Here is a 19,255-nt window from a genome sequence, read left to right as displayed (position 1 = left end):
TGAACATGAGGGGGAACATGAGGGAAACACGAGGGGAACACGAGAGAAACCACTCAACCAACAAGAATAGATCACACATGCGCTAGATCGATGAACACAAAGGTAAGATACAAGATCCAAGTCCAACAAAGGACGATACAAAGGGTAATCGGTTCTTCTCCGTAAGGAGGTCTTGATAGGGGCCACCCAAGAGGGGGTCTTGAATCCAAGGTGATCTTCTCCGTGGAGGGGCCGCGGTCTCTCTCGTGGAGTAGATCCGTAATGGATGAGCAATGCTCTATCTCACATATGAGCTAAACCAATGCTAACCCTAGAAAGAGGAAGGGGATGGAGTATATATAGTCTAGGGGGGCGAAGAGGTACATGGCCTTCGGCCCTTTACTGTGCGCAGACAGGCGGAGCCTGATGTCCGGGCGTCGGGCCGGATGTCCGGGGCTTCGGGAGGGGTCGGATGTCCGGGCTAGGGGGGCAGATGTCCGGGCTGGCGGCGAAAGCTTCTGTAGGTTCTGGTGCGTGGCGCCGGATTTCCGGGCTTCTGGCCGGATGTCCGGGCCCTGTAGACGTGGGCGGCAGGGCTTCGGCTGATGTGGTCGCTCCAGGGGCCGGATGTCCGGGGCCTTGGCCGGATGTCCGGGGCCTGGAAGGTGAACTTGCCCGTTTCCGTTGGTTCTCTTCATCCATGGACTTGGCGGCTTGTCCGTCTTCACGAGCATCTTCGAGAGGGTCCTCTTGACACCTGATCATGCATAGCATATCGGACTTAGGTAGTAGCCATGTCTCGAGTGGATCATACGTGATATCACTAAGGAAGGAAGTCACCTCGTTCTTGAGAGCTCTAGCTCGTGCTCGTGTCATGGGTCCTCTTGGCTCTTGATGAGACGATGGTAGGTCCATGGGGATGATCGTAGGATGCTCCGCATCACATCCCCTCTTTCGTCTTCGTTCATCGGTAACTTTACTTGAAGTTATATTTTTATCCACACATGATATGTGTTTTGCTTGGAGCATCATTTTATTTTCTTTTGTTTTGCTTGTTGTTTGAATAAAATACCAAGATCTAGAATTCTTAAATGTTAGAGAGTCTTCACATAGTTGCATAATTATTCAACTACTCATTGATATTCACTTATATCTTTCGGAGTAGTTTATCGTTTGCTCTAGTGCTTCACTTATATCTTTTTAGAGCACGGCGGTGGTTTTATTTTGAAGAAACAGATGAACTCTCATGCTTCACTTATATTATTTTGAGAGTCTTTTAGAACAGCGTGGTAACTTACTTTGGTTATGAATTTAGTCCTAATATGATGGGCATCCAAGATGGGTATAATAAAAACTTCCATATAAAGTGCGTTGAATACTATGAGAAGTTTGATGATTGTTTTGAGACATGAGGATGGTGATATTAGAGTCATGCTAGTAGATTAATTGTGAATTTGAGAAATACTTGTATTGAGGTTTGCAAGTCCCGTAGCATGTACGTATGGTAACCGTTGTGTAACAAATTTTGAAGCATGAAGTGTTTCTTTGATGGTCTTCCTCATGAGTGGCGGTCGGGGATGAGCGATGATCTTTTCCTATCAATCTATCCTCCTAGGAGCATGCGCGTAGTGCTTGGTTTTGATGACTTATAGATTTTTTGCAATAAATATGTGAGTTCTTTATGACTAATGTTGAATCCATGGATTATACGCACTCTCACCCTTCCAGCGTTGCTAGCCTCTCTAGTACCGCGCAACTTTCGCCGGTACCATAAACCCATCATTTACCTTACTCAAAACAGCCACCATACCTACCTATTATGGCATTTTCATAGCCATTCCGAAATATATTGTCATGCAACTTTCCACTGTTCCGTTTATTATGACACGCTCCATCATTGTCATATTGCCTTGTATGATCATGTAGTTGACATCGTATTTGTGGCAAAGCCACCATTCCCAATTTTTTTCCATACATGTCACTCTTGATTCACTGCACATCCCGGTACACCGCCGGAGGCACTCATATAGAGTCATATTTTGTTTTAAGTATCGAGTTGTAATCCTTGAGTTGTAAATAAACAGAATTGTGATGATCATCATTATTAGAGCATTGTCCTGTGTGAGAAAAAAAAGAGGCCAAAGAAGCCAATGAAAAAAAAGAGTGGCCAAAGAAGCCAAAAAAAGGGAAGAGAGAAAAAGAGAGAAGAGACAATGCTACTATCCCTTTTCCACACTTGTGCTTCAAAGTAGCACCATGATCTTCATGATAGAGAGTCTCTTATTTTGTCACTTTCATATACTAGTGGGAATTTTCGTTATAGAACTTGGCCTGTATATTCCAATAATGGGCTTCCTCAAAATTCCCTAGGTCTTCGTGAGCAAGCAAGTTGGATGCACACCCACTTAGTTTCTTTTGTTGAGCTTTCATACATTTATAGCTCTGGTGCATCCGTTGCATGACAATCGCTACTCACTCACATTGATATCTATTGATGGGCATCTCCATAGCCCATTAATACGCCTAGTTGATGTGAGACCATCTTCCTCTTTTTTGTCTTATCCACAACCACCATTCTATTCCAGCTATAGTGCTATGTCCATGGCTCACGCTCATGTATTGCGTGAAAGTTGAAAAAGTTTGAGAATACTAAAGTATGAAACAATTGCTTGGCTTGTCATCGGGGCTGTGCATGATTTGAATATTTTGTGTGATGAAGATGGAGCATAGCCAAATTATATGATTTTCTAGGGATGAACTTTCCTTGACCATGTTATTTTGAGAAGACATGATTACTTTATTAGTATGCTCGAAGTATTATTATTTTTATGTCAATATTAAATTTTTGTCTTGAATCTTTCGGATCTAAACATTCATGCCACAATAAAGAAAATTACATTGATAAATATGTTAGGTAGCATTCTACATAAATTTTTTTGTTTTTATCATTTACCTACTCGAGGACGCACATGAATTAAGCTTGGGGATGCTTGATACGTCTCCAACGTATCTATAATTTTTGATTGTTCCATGCTATTATATTATCCATCTAGGATGTTTTATATGCATTTATACGCTATTTTATATGATTGTTGGGACTAACCTATTAACCTAGAGCCCAGTGCCAGTTTCTGTTTTTTCCTTGTTTTTGAGTTTTATAGAAAAGGAATACCAAACTGAGTCCAATTGACCTGCCAATTTTTGTGGATTTTTTATGGACCAAAAGAAGCCCCCGGAGTAAAAGAGTTGGGCTAGAAGAGTCCCGAGCCGTCCACGAGGGCGGAGGGCGCGCCCTACCCCCCTGGGCACGTCCCCGTATCTCGTGGACGACTCGGAGACCCCCCTGACGTGAGGCCGACGCCAAAAATTCCTATAAATACAGTAACTCGCGAAAAGAAACCTAGATCGGGAGTTCTGCCGCCGCAAGCCTGTGTAGCCACCAAAAACCAATCGGGACCCTGTTCCGGCACCCTACCGGAGGGGGGATCCCTCATCGGTGGCCATCTTCTCATCCCAACGCTCTCCATGATGACGAGGGAGTAGTTCACCCTCGGGGCTGAGGGTATGTACCAGTAGCTATGTGTTTGATCTCTCTCCCTCTCTCGTGTTCTTGATATGGCACGATCTTGATGTACCGCGAGCTTTGCTATTATAGTTGGATCTTATTATGTTTCTCCCCCTCTACTCTCTTGTAATGGATTGAGTTTTTCCCTTTGAAGTTATCTTATCGGATTGAGTCTTTAATTTGAGAACACTTGACGTATGTTTTCCATGTGCTTATCTGTGGTGACAATGGGATATTCACATGATCCACTTGATGTATGTTTTGGTGATCAACTTGCGAGTTCTGTGACCTTGTGAACTTATGCATAGGGGTTGGCACACGTTTTCGTCTTGACTCTCCGGTAGAAACTTTGGGGCACTCTTTGAAGTTCTTTGTGTTGGTTGAATAGATGAATCTGAGATTGTGTGATGCATATCGTATAATCATACCCGCGGATACTTGTGGTGACATTGGAGTATCTAGGTGACATTAGGGTTTTGGTTGATTTGTGTCTTAAGGTGTCATTCTAGTACGGACTTTAGGATAGATCGAACGGAAAGAATAGCTTCGTGTTATTTTACTACGGACTCTTGAATAGATCGATCAGAAAGGATAACTTTGAGGTGGTTTCGTACCCTACAATAATCTCTTCATTTGTTCTCCGCTATTAGTGACTTTGGAGTAACTCTTTGTTGCATGTTGAGAGATAGTTATATTATCTAATTATGTTATCCTTGTTGAGAGAACTTGCACTAGTGAAAGTATGAACTCTAGGCCTTGTTTCGAAGCATTAGAATACCGTTTGTGCTCACTTTTATCATTAGTTACCTTACTGTTTTTATATTTTTAGATTACAAAAACCTATATATCCATCCATATTGCACTTGTATCACCATCTCTTCGCCGAAGTAGTGCACCTATACAATTTACCATTGTATTGGGTGTGTTGGGGACACAAGAGATTCTTTGTTATTTGGTTGCAGGGTTGTTTGAGAGAGATCATCTTCATCCTACGCCTCCCACGGATTGATAAATCTTAGGTCATCCACTTGTGGGAAATTTGCTACTGTCCTACAAATTTCTGCACTTGGAGGCCCAACAACGTCTACAAGAAGAAAGTTGTGTAGTAGACATCAGCGGCGTGCGGCCCGGGCGGTGGCGGACGGAGCCGGGCGGACGGGGCGGTGGCATGCGCTGCGGCCGCGGCCGGATCCGCGGCGGGCGGGCGGCGTGGAAACAACGGCGGGGCGGGGCGGGGCCGGATCTGATGCGGGCGGCGTGCGGCGGGGTGGCGGCGGGGTGTGGAGGCGGCGGGGTGGCGGCGGAGGGGCGGGAAAGGAAAGAAATTGGCGGTTGGGCGTTTGCGGGCGGCGGCTGGTTTTGGACCAGATGCATCTCGTGATGTAAATTTACATCATGGGGTGTTGTATTTTATATTACGAGAAGGCCACGGTCTAAACTTTTTTACATATGAACCGTCTGTTAAAGCTGCGTTTTTGCCTCAAATGGTCCAAAAATTAATTACTTTTACATTGTGACGGAGATGCTCTAACTCTGTAAATTTATTTTAGAGAACAATCGGTGATGCTAAGTTAGGGATAGGTCGAGCAGAGGAACCAGTGCCCGCGGAGCGCCCACCCCCCCGCGGCCCGTCCACCCAAAACCCCTGACGCGCATATTTCCGGCCAAATGCCCGGCCGCTCGCCGGCGCCCACCGGCCGCCGCCGGCGCCGCAGCCGAGGCTGGAGCACTCCGTGTAAGGCCTCCCGTCGCCCGCAGTCCCCGACCCCTTCCTCCGCGCCGCCCCCTGCCCAGCAGCCGCCCCTGCCCCCTGGCACCGAGGTCGAGGTCCGCGTCGACGACGACGGCTTCCACGGCTCCTGGTTCGAGGCCAAAGTCGATAGCTTCCTCCCTGCGCGCGGCCGCGGCTCCCGGGCCCGCTACACCGTCACCTACTCCCATCTCCTCTCCGACGACTCGGGCGGTACCCTCGTCGAACCCTTCGCCCCCTCCCACATCCGCCCCCGCCCCCCTCCTCCCTCCAACCCGGAGCCGCTCTGCCTCCACGACATCGTCGAGGCCTTCCACAACGACGGATGGTGGTCCGGAATCCTTCTCGCCACTGACCCCCTCACCGCCGCCTTCCCCATCACCCGCGAGGTCATAACCTTCCAGGATCCCCACCACGTCCGCCCTCGCCGCGACTACGTCGACGGCCAGTGGCTCCCGTCCAAGGTCGCCATTTCTGTCCAGCCTAAGCGGGCTGTTAGGGTTTACGCTGTTGGGGACAAGGTGGAGGTGGTCAGGGACCGGGACTTGTATGGCTACTCGTGGTTCCCCGCCACCGTGGCCAAGGTCATTGATAGGCTGAGTTACCTCGTGGAGTACTCTGATCTGGAGGAAGAGGCGGGTGGGGGGAAGGCCATGGAGTACCTGCATTGCCTCTTCATCAGACCAGACGTGGAGCACTCTCCGCGGGAGAGCGAGTTCCGCCTCGGTCCTGGTGCCGCAGTGGAGGTGTACTGTGACGGCGCTTGGTCACCAGGGGTGGTGCAAAGGGCTGTTGGCGAGGGTGAGTACGAGGTTAGCATCGATGGAAAGGAGGGAGAGCTGTTGCTGAAGAAGGTGCCAGAGTTGCTCAAGCCTCAATACAAGTGGAATGGCAAGCATTGGAGGATTGTAAGTCCTAAGGTAATATTTGCGAAATCCAGCTCCTACCTGTGCATGCTAGTTCACAATTTCACTACTTTGATGTTATAGTTTTTGTTTCTGGACTCATACCTGCAAGTTTTGCTGCTTTTGGCCATGAATCGATCAGGGTGATTTGTTTTTGTCTTGTATCCGATTCGATTAAAGTTAGATGATACATCTTTTGGAGTTACTCCCTCCGTCCCAAAATGTAAGATCCTTAAATGATCTTATATTTTGGGACGGAGCGAGTATTTGTTTATTCTTATAAATATTATTTCGAAATTTGATAATCAATAATTTATTATCCTTTTCCCTTAACCCGCTAGCCATGCATTCTTAAAACATCTTGCTTCTGAGTTCTGACGCCAAGAGTTTGATAGTCTGAGGTTCTGAATTACTTTCTTGAAGAACTACGAACTAATACGAAGATTTTCTTGCATAATCGACTTTGCTTTTTTGCGTCATAATTAAACTTTAGATGTTATGTCTTGTTGTATTGCCCACAATGTTGGACTACCAATGGTGTCACTAAAGATATTGACATGCTCTTCAAAATACATGCAAGAATAATATGTGCGTTCAGCCATTCTTTGTGTTTCCATCATTTCATTTGACATTATCAAATCTGAAGTTGTAAATGCTGGTGTGGAGCTAGTATCTAGCTTCTCTTGAACCATATCCAGCTTCCATTTTTTCTCATAACAATATCAATCTTGTAGACTTCAACTCTGTTCTTTACAATTAGTCTGATTGTATGCCATGTATTCTGCATCCCTTCTTTACCTCAGTGCTCTTGATCATTTTCAAAAGGTGCTAGTTTCATGTTGAAGTCTTACATATGGATACATAGTAGGGAGTTGCAAGATGGCTTTTGTTGACAGGTTACATCATACAATTTGTGGAACACTTCAGTTCCAGTGGAAGTATCTAACTACTTTCCCAGTTTTCTGTTATACACTGAAAAATTATGAGGCGTTTGGATGTTTTGTTGGGTTAAATGTGGGATGGAGTGTCTTCTGTCCTGTATGATTTGCATGGTGGAATTGAACCATGACACAATAAAGGCTGAAGTTTGGCTGTGGTGAAGTGTCATCATTCCGCTGATTTATCTCTGCACATGTTACTTATTTACTTGTGTTGTTTGCTTTGGAAGACTGCATATGAGAAGGTACCCCAAATGATTTTGTGTGGAAGGTGTGAGTTGGGTTGGGGCTTCATCCTAAATCTTTGCATTTGGTATCAGACCATCCAAGGGTCAATGTTGTGGAAAATTTTCCCCCCTTGGAAACCGATTTCGTGGCTGATTCTTTTGCATCCACTGCCTCCATTCCTAAATATAAGACGTTGGGGCAGTTTCCTAATTATAAGATGTTGGGGCAGTAAAATAAACTGCCCCAACGTCTTATATTTAGGAATGGAGGTAGTAATATATAGGAAAAATAGAAACAGGAAGGCTATGCTACAAATATCTTATAAATTCTTTAAATATTTTTTTCTCCCCAGTTGCATCTGTTGGACTTGTACTGCATGGTTGGTTGAAACAATAGTATTATGAAGTGCATAATACTTGTAGTCTTATTACTACTAGAAAGTTACACAACTGAGCTCAGTGCATATGACTGCATTTGTGATTTTTTAAACATATTTCAATGTTTTACAAATAAAAAAATAATGTATTGTATTAAAGTATGAGCACCAACATCATTTTGTGACAAATATAGTCACTTTGGAATGTAGAAAAGACAAATTTGTGCACACATTGTTGATATGTATGAAAAATATAGATATATTTGCGCTATTGATTTCCTAGTGCTCTCAGTTTTATGAAGCACACTATTGTAGTCATTTTGAATAGAAATGTGCAAGTGCACACTGACTAATGGGCCACTGGTGCATATGTCCGTGCGTGCCAAAATACCCGTATTGTACTATGCTCGTTTTCACTACTCCCTCTGTTCCATAATATAGTGCATATAATTTTTTCAATAGTCAAACAAGTACTCCCTCCGTTCCTAAATATTTGTCTTTCTAGAGATTTCAACAAGTGACTACATACGGAGCAAAATGAGTGAATCTACTCTCTAAAGTATGTCTATATACATCCGTATGTGGTAGTCCATTTGAAATCTCTAAAATGACAAATATTTAGGAACGGAGGGAGTATATGTTTGACCAAGTTTCTAGAATAAACTAGCGAAATCTAGAATACTAAATAAAAAATATAAAAGTACACTTCATGATGGATCTAATGAGACTAATTTTGAATTGTGGATGTTGATAATTTTTCCCTTAAACTTGGTCAAACATAGCCATGTTTGACTTTTAGAAAACAAAATATGCACTACATTTTGGATGGAGGGAGTATATAATAAGAGGCTGTCTGACTGGACACTCTCATCGAAACAAGAAACGAACTGTTACATTTTATCTGATCACTAGGTTATCCTGTATCATAATGACGCAGAAAGAAGAATCATGTGATTTTAGAATTTCATATTAAACCAGCTATTTGTATCTTAGTAATGCATGAAGTATCCTACACGTGCTGTTCCATACAGTTTGAAGATATTTGGAATTTGGATTACCCTTCTGGCCTCCTTCCCCCCCTCTCATGCTCGCTCGCTTCCTGTTGAAGCATGCTTGTCGTTAGCGGCGCATGTTTTGCGTTTAATTGGTATCACATGAATCATGTACTATAATGTTTTATTAATTAATAACTTATATGAGAAATCCCTTGACTGATGCTACTTTCTCCCCATCAGGCTGATTCATAATGAAAATTGATGAGGCATGTTGTCTCATGTGGATGCTTGGGTTATTTTTGTTATTGTGATTAGTTGCGAGTCCTATTTTATCTTTCTTTCTATAAGCCACATGGATTGCTGAGTAATTGCGTATCTTGATTTATTCAATCATGCAAGTATCTTGCACTATGCGGTCACATGCGTTAGTTTTATGACTTGAAAACGTTTTCATAACTGTTAGTGATTATACTCCCTCCGTCCGGTGAAAAGTGTACGTTTGGGTTTAAAATTTGTCCACAAAAGAGTGTGCGTCTAGCTTCCCGATGCACTTTAAAGTAGAAAAAAATGCTTCTCTCTCATCACACGGTAATCAAGACCAATAACATTCTACACATGGTCTTCTTAATTTCTACATGCACTTAGCTCATTGGAGGTTGGGTAATTAAAGAGGAGAAAGATGGTGGCTTGCACCTTTCCAATGCACTTTTTACTTTACTTCATAATTTGTCCTAAAATTTCTATACGTACACTTTTCACCGGACGGAGGGAGTATTTGATATTCTATTTGTTATGCATTTAGCATTGGATATATTTCAATTTGCATGACCCACTCTAGAAATTTCCTTCGTATACAGAGACAAGGTAATAGGCGGCAGTCTGTATCTGGAAAACGTCCAAGCTCAGCTGTTGAGGTGGCATCCAATGATGATGAAAATAGCCATCATACACAATCTCCAGCCACAAAAAGGTCAAGGAAAGAACTGCCACGAAAAAAACTTGAAGAGTTAACTGAAAGTTCTGAACATGTGTTGGAGTCTGAGATGGACACTAGTTTATCTGCACTACGCAAGTCACTAGCAAGCAATTTTTCTCCAAAAACCTGTTCTCCGCGATCTAGAAAAAATAACTTTCAAGCGATTTCACGAAGGATAGTGGATTCTTGTACAGTGCCGATGAAGGGGCTTGCGGTTTATCATGCTTCCTCAGAAAATCCAGCACCTCAGAACGAATCAAGAGCAGATGGTATTGTGGAAGTTGTTGTTCAAGAAGCCCCGCTTGACATGATGCTTTCAAATGGTCAGCTTAATTCACCTGTCTGTGGAACAATTGCTGATGAAGCCCATGATATGCTTTTGACTGCAGGATTCAGAAAACAGAAAATGGATTCCAATTGCATAAATAATGCTATCCAGAAACCACAGGAAAGCCCGCTTGATGTCCAGCCACTCCAGGTAAAGAAATTTAGTGCCAAGCATAAAGGTGGGGAAAAAGGCGGGGAAACACACCCTATTCAAGCACTTGAGGGAAACAGTGACACATTTGATAACGTGAGTCGCTGGCATTGCGTTTTGTAGATAAAGTAACGTTTTACATGCAATGCATTTATAGTTACTGTTAATGTCAATTTTTCTCATCTGCAGATTCAGTTGAAAGGTAACAGCAATAGCTCTTGTAAGGAAATTATTTGTGCTTTGACTGCTTCGACGTGCAATGCCCCTTCACCGCTGGATAAGCAGACGAGAGCACCTGATGCGGTATGTCTTGTTACTGTTTATGTTAAAACTCTTCCTTAATAGTATCCCTGTTCATGTGCATTATCTGTTTTGCCTGTCAATCTGTTTGCAGGTGTCAAGAGGGGCTGATAGTAGCTCAAACACAAAGGTTTTCGCCTCCAAGAAATGTGAGTAATTCGTCTAAACAGTGTCCATCAACTAGATGGTTTATCAAAATCTAAATATTGTTTTGTAATGTGCAGCAGCTGAAAAGAAAGGCTTCAAAGGTTTGTCTAGCCCACATAGCTCAGGGCATGGAGCTAGGACTGTCCAGAAGAGAAGTGCAAAGAAAGTGGCAGGGCGACAGAAAGAATGCTTCGTGGAGGTATGAACTTCTTTGTCTTGATAAGGTATTTCTATTAGTTTATGGCTTCTTACCTCCGTAAATTTTCAGAGACAAGTGGACAGCAGAGGACCTCATACTCAGCAGCAGCTCAACAGGGAGGAAAAAGTTAACGTAAATGACGGAACAAATCAGGAACTGTTTCCTTTAATACCCCCAGGCTTCAAATCAATCTGTAACGGGCAAGGTATGTGCTGTGTAAACTACCTGTGGAAGAAATGTGTGTTCATTTTATGTTGAATGTCTCTTAAGTTTATTGATGGCAGGTTTACTACCCCCAGGCTTCAAATCAATTTGTAACAGGCAAGGTATGTGCTGTGTAAACTACCTGTGGTAGAAATGTGCATTCATTTTATGTTGAATGTCTCTGAAATTTATTGATGGCAGGTTTACTCCATGGGGAAAAAGTGGATGAGAGACCAATTCAACTACATATCCAGGATGCTGGGAGCTCACAGTGCACCATGGAAAACACTGCATTAAGGAGCTGCTCAGCTGTTGGGACTTCTCTGCACCCACCTTTTCTTTCATGTCAGATCTCTGGTGAGCGTTTTCCGTTCATCAAGACCTCATCCATATGGCATCAAATTGAACCAATGGAAGTGTTTCGGAAGGTACCACAGGAACCCCATTTCCTTCCACTTCAGCAATTTATGCCGGAACTGCGTGAAGGAATGGCTATAGGTCTAATGGTGACATATGCCAGCTTAGTTGAAAGTGTCAAGCGATCAAGCATAGAAGATAATATTGAGTTATTTGAAAGAAAGATCAATGCACTTGCCCATTTAGAGGAAAATGGATTTGATGTTAAGTTGCTGCAGCACAGTCTGATGAAATTGCTTGAGGCCAAATGGGAGCACACCAAGCATCTTGGACATCTGGACGAGTTGAAAGAATTGGTACCGCGGAAGGAGTCTGCCATGTACCATAAGCATGCATTACTTGTTGAAAAGGAAGGAGCTATATTTCAGCTTGAGCAGAAACTTGAGTGCCTTCGTGGTGAAGCAGAGCAGATTGCAAGGGAGACAAAAGATGAAGATGCAGAGCTCTTGAGGCTGAAAGAGGGAGTTAACATAGCTCAGGAAGCATGTGTTAATGTTGAAGTGCGGTTTCACGACATTCTATCCGATATGCGTTCGAGACTGCAGCTTTCCGAGTGATACGCCATTCAGAAATCATTTCAGTCTCCCAACTTAATTGTTCCCGTAGCTTATGCTCCCGTGTGTTGCACCTTTTATCTAGGATTATCACCAAACTTGGATGAGGGTTCCAATTGTCATTCGACACCTACTGCAGCTTTCCGAGTGATACGCTATTCAGAAATCATTTCAGTCTCCCAACTTAATTGTTCCCATAGCTTATGCTCCCGTGTGTTGCACCTTTTATCTAGGATTATCACCAAACTTGGATGAGGGTTCCAATTGTCATTCGACACCTTTTATGCATGTAGCAGATGTATGGATCTTCAACTCTGTCAAGTTTAGACCCATGTTTCTATGCTAGTTGGACGATATTTATCGCTGTGTAAACTGGTTGTCTTGTGTTGTCATTCATTCCCCGAATCCCGTGATGACTGCTACGCAGTGGGTCAATCTGAAAACCTGCTGTTGATTTGTATTATCTGATCTCCTGTATTTATTTTTGTATGGTCTGGTGCCCGTCAACTTGGCGTGTTTCTGTTTATCATTTAATAAATCAGATCCTGTTAGCACTTAGCAGAGAACGGCATCGTAATGAATTTGCATTGCTGCTGATTTAAGTGCTTATGCTGCACGCGATGAAGAAGCCTATTCAGGTTCGCAACTACGTTTTGCCCTTCTTTATAAATCACGGTATATTATTATTTTGTATTTTGCTGTTCGCTTTTGGCTACATTCTCTCTAGATGACCCCGATGTGCCCTTGGTGCGAATGTCAAACGCAATACAGAAGTTAATAAACTATGAAATCGTTTTTATCGTTGTCCTTCCTTTTCTTATAAATTGGGATATATTATTATTTTGTATGCCAAATACAACAAAGAAGTTAGGAAAACGCTTGTCTTTAACCGACCGATTACGCGAGCGCGTCCGCCGGCTCCGCGTCCGTCCGATCGTCTGTTGATCAGACAGCCGAGAGCGTCCTTGCTTTCCGCGTGACGCGCGTGCGTTTCTGAAACAGAGCTAATGTTTCAATACACTTATTCTTGTAACTGGCCAGCTATATCGACTCGTGTCTCTGAGAGGGCTAGGGCTACGCGGCTGGATTCGGGAGGGCGGCGGCGCATATCCTCCGCGGTGGTGACGACGACGGGTTCGACGACGATGGGTTCGTCGGTGGCCGACAGGTATGGATCGGAGAACCCCCCTTTCCCCCACATTTCTGGGCGATTTGTAGGCGTTCGTGGCCGTTCTTCCCGGGGCGGCTTGATTTTATAGGGGGTGACATGTCATCGTGATGGAGACGACGACCCGACAAGAAGCATAGCGGTTGTAGGTAGTTCGACGGCGTTGTAGGTAGTTCGACGACGTGACAATGAGTTTTAGGATCGATTTTTTTCTTCAGTTTTTATGCTGCTGAAAATTTGTGCACTAGAGCGCATAGTTCTAAAACTCATAGGTGTGTTTCTGAATTTCTGGAGCGTGCAGTTTCTGTAGGACCCCCTTGTTTTATCTTTCTGAAGCTCATAGTTTATGTTGTGATGCAGAGAGAACTTAAAGTTGCAGGATGCCATTTTTGTGTTAGTTTCTGAATTTTTGCAGCTCATAGTTTTCGTCAGCTCATCCTCCCCTTTTGTGTTGCTGATGTTTTTTAGCTCATTTTTGTTGTACCTTGTAGTTGGAATAGTTTGTGAAAATTAGCTCGACTTGTAGCTTTTTCAGCAGAAGAATTAGCTGGACTTGCTCATTGCTCATATTTTTTGCTTATGTGGAATGCTGCCAATAGCTTTTGTTTTTCAGAAATTAGCTAGGCCTGCTTGAATTTAGCTCCCCCCCCGAAATTTGCATCATGTCTGCAATTTTCCACTAGTTTCAGTACCTTTTGATTTTTTAGGTTACTAGAGATGCATGCTCATAGCATAATGTATTTCATTTTTGTTTTGTTTTCACAGAATGCCCATCTATCAAACTCGGTGGTCGGCAAAGCGGCTGTGCGACATAGCCAATGGAATTAAAGGGAATACGAGGGATGTATTAAGCAAGTCCAGTTTCGGGGATTTGCTATATATATCTCCTTTGGTCCCTCCTCCTGAAGGGCTTCTCGATTTCATAGTTATGAGGATTGAGACTAAGAGTCGCGTGCTCAAGTATGTAATATCTCTTTTTTTAGTTTTTCTCTCCATTGCACAACACCTTTTTCTTTTTTCTCGCAACATCTACTGTTTTTTGTAATTTTTGTGAATTGCAGGACTAATGACCACAAGGAGATCCACTTTTCAAGAGACATGGTTAAGAAGATATTCAATGTCCCATCTGGTAGCAGACCGGTAGAGTTCGGGAAGAGGGGAAAGCTTATTTCCGTGATGTTTATCTAGACGGGGATAGGGCTCTGATAGCCACCACAGTTGCCGTTTTATGAAAAGCAGATGATGATGACAAGGAGACCACCGAGAGGTCATGGGCATTACTGTGCCTGGCTTTGGTCCTAACTCCTAGGACAGGAAACATGGTACCCCTAGATTATCTCTACACCCTACGAGATATGAGCGTGGTCCATGAGTTCGAGTGGATGAGCATATCCTGTGCGATGTGATGAGAGAAGTTAAAAAATACCAGGATAAGAGGAATGAGGGTAAAGTGAAATTTCTCATTGGTGGATGTCTACCAATGCTTCCGGTACAACCCCTTCATCCCTGTAACATTCCACTCCTTTTTTCCGGGACAACAAACCTTTTTTGAGGCGATGATGTTTTCTTTTTCTTTTTTGTGTCTTTTTCATTTTGCAGATAATTTACATGGACCATCTTGATGTGCCAAGAGGGTGCTTAGTTGATCACACCATCAACTAATCTCTTCCTAGAGCTTGTTTTGTTCATGAAATGGACTTTTATGCTGTCGTCGCAGTGGACACCCTGGATGATGGGTTGGGAAGCGTCCAACAAGTAATTGAAATTGAAAGACATCGCTTTTTTTGTTTTTATATAGAAGACCTTTGTCTGTTGCAATTCTTAATTCTTTCTTGTTTTTGAAATGCAGTTCAGGACTAGTTGATAGAGGCGAAGGTGTCCCGATGTTTCGATGAGATGGTGACTATCGTTTTCTGTGGGAGTCGACCTTGACGATCCGACTACGAACGTGCGAGACGTCGCGCCTTAGCAATCGCTAAACCAACTTCCGAGGGGTTATTGACCACGCCGGAGCACGATCAGCCTGACCACGAGGGTCTGTTTCCTGCGAGCAAACGAAGAACAAGCAAGAAACTGAGATTGCAATCTGGATATTGCGAATATAAGAGGAAAGCTTTATTAACGAAGGTGGGGTTCTGTGACGCCTTTGTCTGGTCGTTGAACACAAAAAAAGTACGCGAAGTTCCAACTATGGCGAACTTTTAGTCTAAACAAAGCCCAAAGCCTAAACGACGCCCTAAGGGCTGTATATATGGAGGAAGAGGGGGGGGGGGATTTCGTGGCCCTTGGAGGAGGGGTCCGAAACCAACCTAACTCTTGTTTCCCCACACATACGGACTCTAAAAACAGCCTATACTCAATAATAAGGTGACGCAACACCTATAATAGCCTCTGGACGAAATTTATGAAGTGGCATCTTGTATATTTCGTCCAAGGCTTCACGCACTCATTATGGTGGCTTCAAAGTCCTGGAATCATCACTTGTAACTCCGTTGTTGTTCCCCTTGCGCATGCCATCATCTCCATGCTTGATCTTAATCCAATGATCATCCTTCTTGTCCAAGCTAGGCCCTTCATTTGTAAGCAAGACAAATATACCCAATTTAGGCAGCATCATATTCTCATGAACATTAGAATCATTACCAAGAAACGAAAGTACCTGGTAATTTAATTGGCGTGCGCGAGCTCTAGTAATTGGTCCTGTATATGTATCAGTAGGGGCTGTGGGTGTAACTTTGTTAGTGATGTCCTCATCATCCTCCCCTTCTTGAATTGAAGTCGTCCTCGACGGAAGCTCATCTTCCTCACCCAAGTAAGGCTTCAAATCTGCAATGTTAAAAGTGGGACTAACCCCAAAATCTGCAGGCAACTCAAGTTTATATGCATTATCATTTATTTTTTCTAACACCTTAAATGGACCATCAGCACGTGGCATTAGCTTTGACTTGTGCAAATTAGGAAACCTATCCTTACGCAAATGTAACCAAACAAGATCTCCAGGTGCAAAGACAACACGTTTTCTACCCTTATCTCCAACAAGTTTATATTTAGCATTCATGCGCTCAATATTTTCCTTAGTTAATTCATGCATCTTTAAGATCAAATCATCACGTTGTTTAGCATCAAAATTAACCTTCTCCGAAGATGGAAGAGGCAACAAATCAATAGGTGCACGAGGTAGGAAACCATACACAATTTCAAAAGGGCACATCTTAGTAGTAGAATGCAGCGACCGATTATAAGCAAATTCAATATGAGGCAAGCATCCTTCCCACATTTTCTTGTTATTCTTCAAAACAACCCTAAGCATGGTAGACAATGTTCTATTGACTACTTCAGTTTGTCCATCAGTTTGGGGATGACATGTAGTACTAAAAAGCAGTTTAGTCCCCAACTTAGCCCATAAACATCTCCAAAAGTGGCTAAGAAATTTAGTATCACGATCTGAAACAATAGTATTTGGCACACCATGTAAGCGAATAATTTCATGAAAGAACAAATCAACAACATTAACAGCATCATCGCTTTTATGGCATGGTATAAAGTGTGCCATTTTCAAGAACCTATCCACGACAACAAATATGCTATCCCTCCCCTTCTTTGTTCGAGGTAAACCTAAAACAAAGTCCATAGATATATCCTCACAAGGAACACTAGGTACAGGTAAAGGCATATACAAACCATGAGGATTGAGTCGTGACCTAGCTTTTTGACATGTAGTGCAGCGTGCAACAAAACGCTCAACATCCCGTCTCATCTTTGGCCAAAAGAAATGTGTAGCAAGTATATCCTCCGTCTTCTTCATGCCAAAATGTCCCATTAATCCTCCTCCATGCGCCTCCTGCAACAACACCAAAGTGTCCCATTAATCCTCCTCCATGCGCCTCCTGCAACAACAAAAGACGAACGGAGCTAGCTGGAATGCATAGCTTGTTAGCACGAAACACAAATCCATTGTTAATGACGAACTTGTTCCAAGTTCTCCCTTCCTTACAACTCTGCAAGACATCTTTAAATTCAGCATCATGCACATATTGATCTTTGATGGTCTCCAAACCAAATATTTTAAAGTCAAGTTGTGAAAGCATAGTATAACGACGAGACAATGCATTAGCAATAACATTTTCTTTACCCTTCTTGTGTTTAATGACATAAGGGAAAGTCTCAATGAATTCAACCCATTTAGCATGTATACGGTTCAATTTTGCTTGACTTTTAATGTGTTTCAAAGATTCATGATCAGAATGTATAACAAATTCCTTGGGCCATAAATAATGTTGCCATGTTTCTAAGGTCCGAACAAGAGCATATAATTCTTTATCATAAGTAGAATAGTTCAGACTAGGCCCACTCAATTTTTAAGAAAAGTATGCAACAGGTTTGCCATCTTGTAATAATACACCTCCTAATCCAATTCCACTAGCATCACATTCAAGCTCAAAAGTCTTATTAAAATCAGGAAGTTGGAGTAAAGGAGCATGTGTCAACTTATCTTTCAATACCGTCAAGGCTTCTTCCTGTGCGGTACCCCAAACAAAAGGCACATCCTTCTTTGTAAGCTCGTTGAGAGGTGCAGCAATGGTGCTAAAATCTCTCACAAAACGCCTATAGAAACCAGCGAGGCCAAGGAAACTCCTCACTTATGTGACCGTTTTGCGCTGCGGCCAACTCTCAATAGCTTCAATCTTGGCTTTATCAACTTCAATTCCATGTGGAGTAACAACATAGCCAAGAAAAGATACTCGGTCGGTGCAAAAGGTGCACTTCCCAAGGTTACCAAACAAACGTGCATCACGTAGAGCAATAAAAACAACATGTAAATGTTCCAAATGTTCTTCCAAAGATTTGCTATAAATCAGTATATCATCAAAATAGACTACCACAAATCGTCCAATGAAAACACGTAAAACTTCGTTCATTAGTCTCATGAAAGTACTAGGTGCATTAGTTAACCCAAAAGGCATGACTAACCACTCATATAAACCAAACTTAGTTTTAAATGCTGTTTTCCATTCATCTCCCAGTTTCATATGAATTTGATGGTATCCACTACGCAAATCAACTTTGGAAAATACTGTAGAGACACTCAATTAATCAAGCATATCATCTAGCTAGGAATAGGATGCGATAACGAATAGCAATGTTATTAATGCCTCTACAATCAACACACATACGCGATGTACCATCCTTTTTAGGCACAAGTATAATAGGAACAACACAAGGACTAAGAGATTCGCGTATATAACCTTTGTCGAGCAGCTCCTGTACTTGATGCATAATCTCCTTCGTCTCCTCTGGATTGGTACGGTATGGTGCACGGTTGGGTAGCGATGCACCGGGAATTAAGTCAATTTGATGCTCAATCCCTCGAATAGGTGGTAATCCCGGTGGCACGTCTTGTGGAAAGACGTCAGCGAACTCCTGCAAAATATTAGTGATAGCAGGGGGCAAAGAGGAAGGCACGTCCTCGAATGAAAATAATGCCTCTTTGCACACAAAAGCATAGCAAACAGATTTGCTGAAATCTAGCTCATCAATATTAGATTTTGTGGCAAGTAAACATGGACTTTTCAATTTAATTTCAGAAGCAACACTAGATGGTTTATTATGAGGTTTCATTTGTTGCTCAAATTATTTTGCCACAATCTGATTTTCACTCTTATTTTTCTCCTGTTTTGCTTTATTAGCTCTACTAATATCATCTTTCAAAATGGAATCAGGAGTCATAGGAAGCAAAGTAATATTTTTATCCTTATGAACAAGAGTATACTGATTGTTTCTACCATGGTGTACAGAATTTTTATCAAATTGCCATGGTCTACCAAGTAATAAGGAACATGCTTGCATGGGTACCACATCACAATCAACATAATCAGCATATGTGGAGATACTAAAATGCACACGAACAGTACGTGTTACCTTAACCTTGCCGCTGTTGTTGAACCATTGGATGTAGTAAGGGTGTGGATGTGGTCTTGTGGTGAGAGATAGCTTCTCCACCATCTCCATGCTAGCCAAGTTGTTACAGCTCCCTCCATCTATGATGACGCGAACAGAACGTTCCTTCACAACTCCC

General features: G+C 42.7%; 1 protein-coding gene across 4 annotated transcripts; it reads left to right on the top strand.

The window, feature by feature from the left end:
- Positions 1 to 5,099: 5,099 nt before the first annotated feature.
- On the top strand, positions 5,100 to 12,383 carry LOC109771120 (DUF724 domain-containing protein 6). Of its 4 annotated transcripts, none has more exons than XM_073496466.1 (9): positions 5,109 to 6,214; positions 9,594 to 9,981; positions 10,102 to 10,286; positions 10,380 to 10,493; positions 10,585 to 10,639; positions 10,718 to 10,836; positions 10,906 to 11,041; positions 11,121 to 11,162; positions 11,242 to 12,383. In XM_073496466.1, exons 1-9 carry the CDS (start codon positions 5,213 to 5,215, stop codon positions 12,012 to 12,014), a joined length of 2,814 nt encoding a protein of 937 aa, XP_073352567.1. In that variant the 5' UTR covers positions 5,109 to 5,212; the 3' UTR covers positions 12,015 to 12,383. The 4 variants fall into 4 exon arrangements, with proteins under 4 accessions (XP_020185413.1, XP_073352567.1, XP_020185415.1 ...); XM_020329826.4 differs by having other exon boundaries at positions 10,715 to 10,836; XM_020329824.4 differs by having other exon boundaries at positions 5,100 to 6,214; positions 9,594 to 10,286; positions 10,715 to 10,836.
- The last annotated feature ends 6,872 nt before the right edge of the window (positions 12,384 to 19,255 follow it).

Source organism: Aegilops tauschii, chromosome 4 (assembly GCF_002575655.3).
Source record: "Aegilops tauschii subsp. strangulata cultivar AL8/78 chromosome 4, Aet v6.0, whole genome shotgun sequence".
NCBI lineage: Eukaryota > Viridiplantae > Streptophyta > Magnoliopsida > Poales > Poaceae > Aegilops > Aegilops tauschii.
The sequence above is the reverse complement of the archived record's forward strand: the minus strand, read 5'-3'. Positions and strand labels throughout refer to the sequence as shown.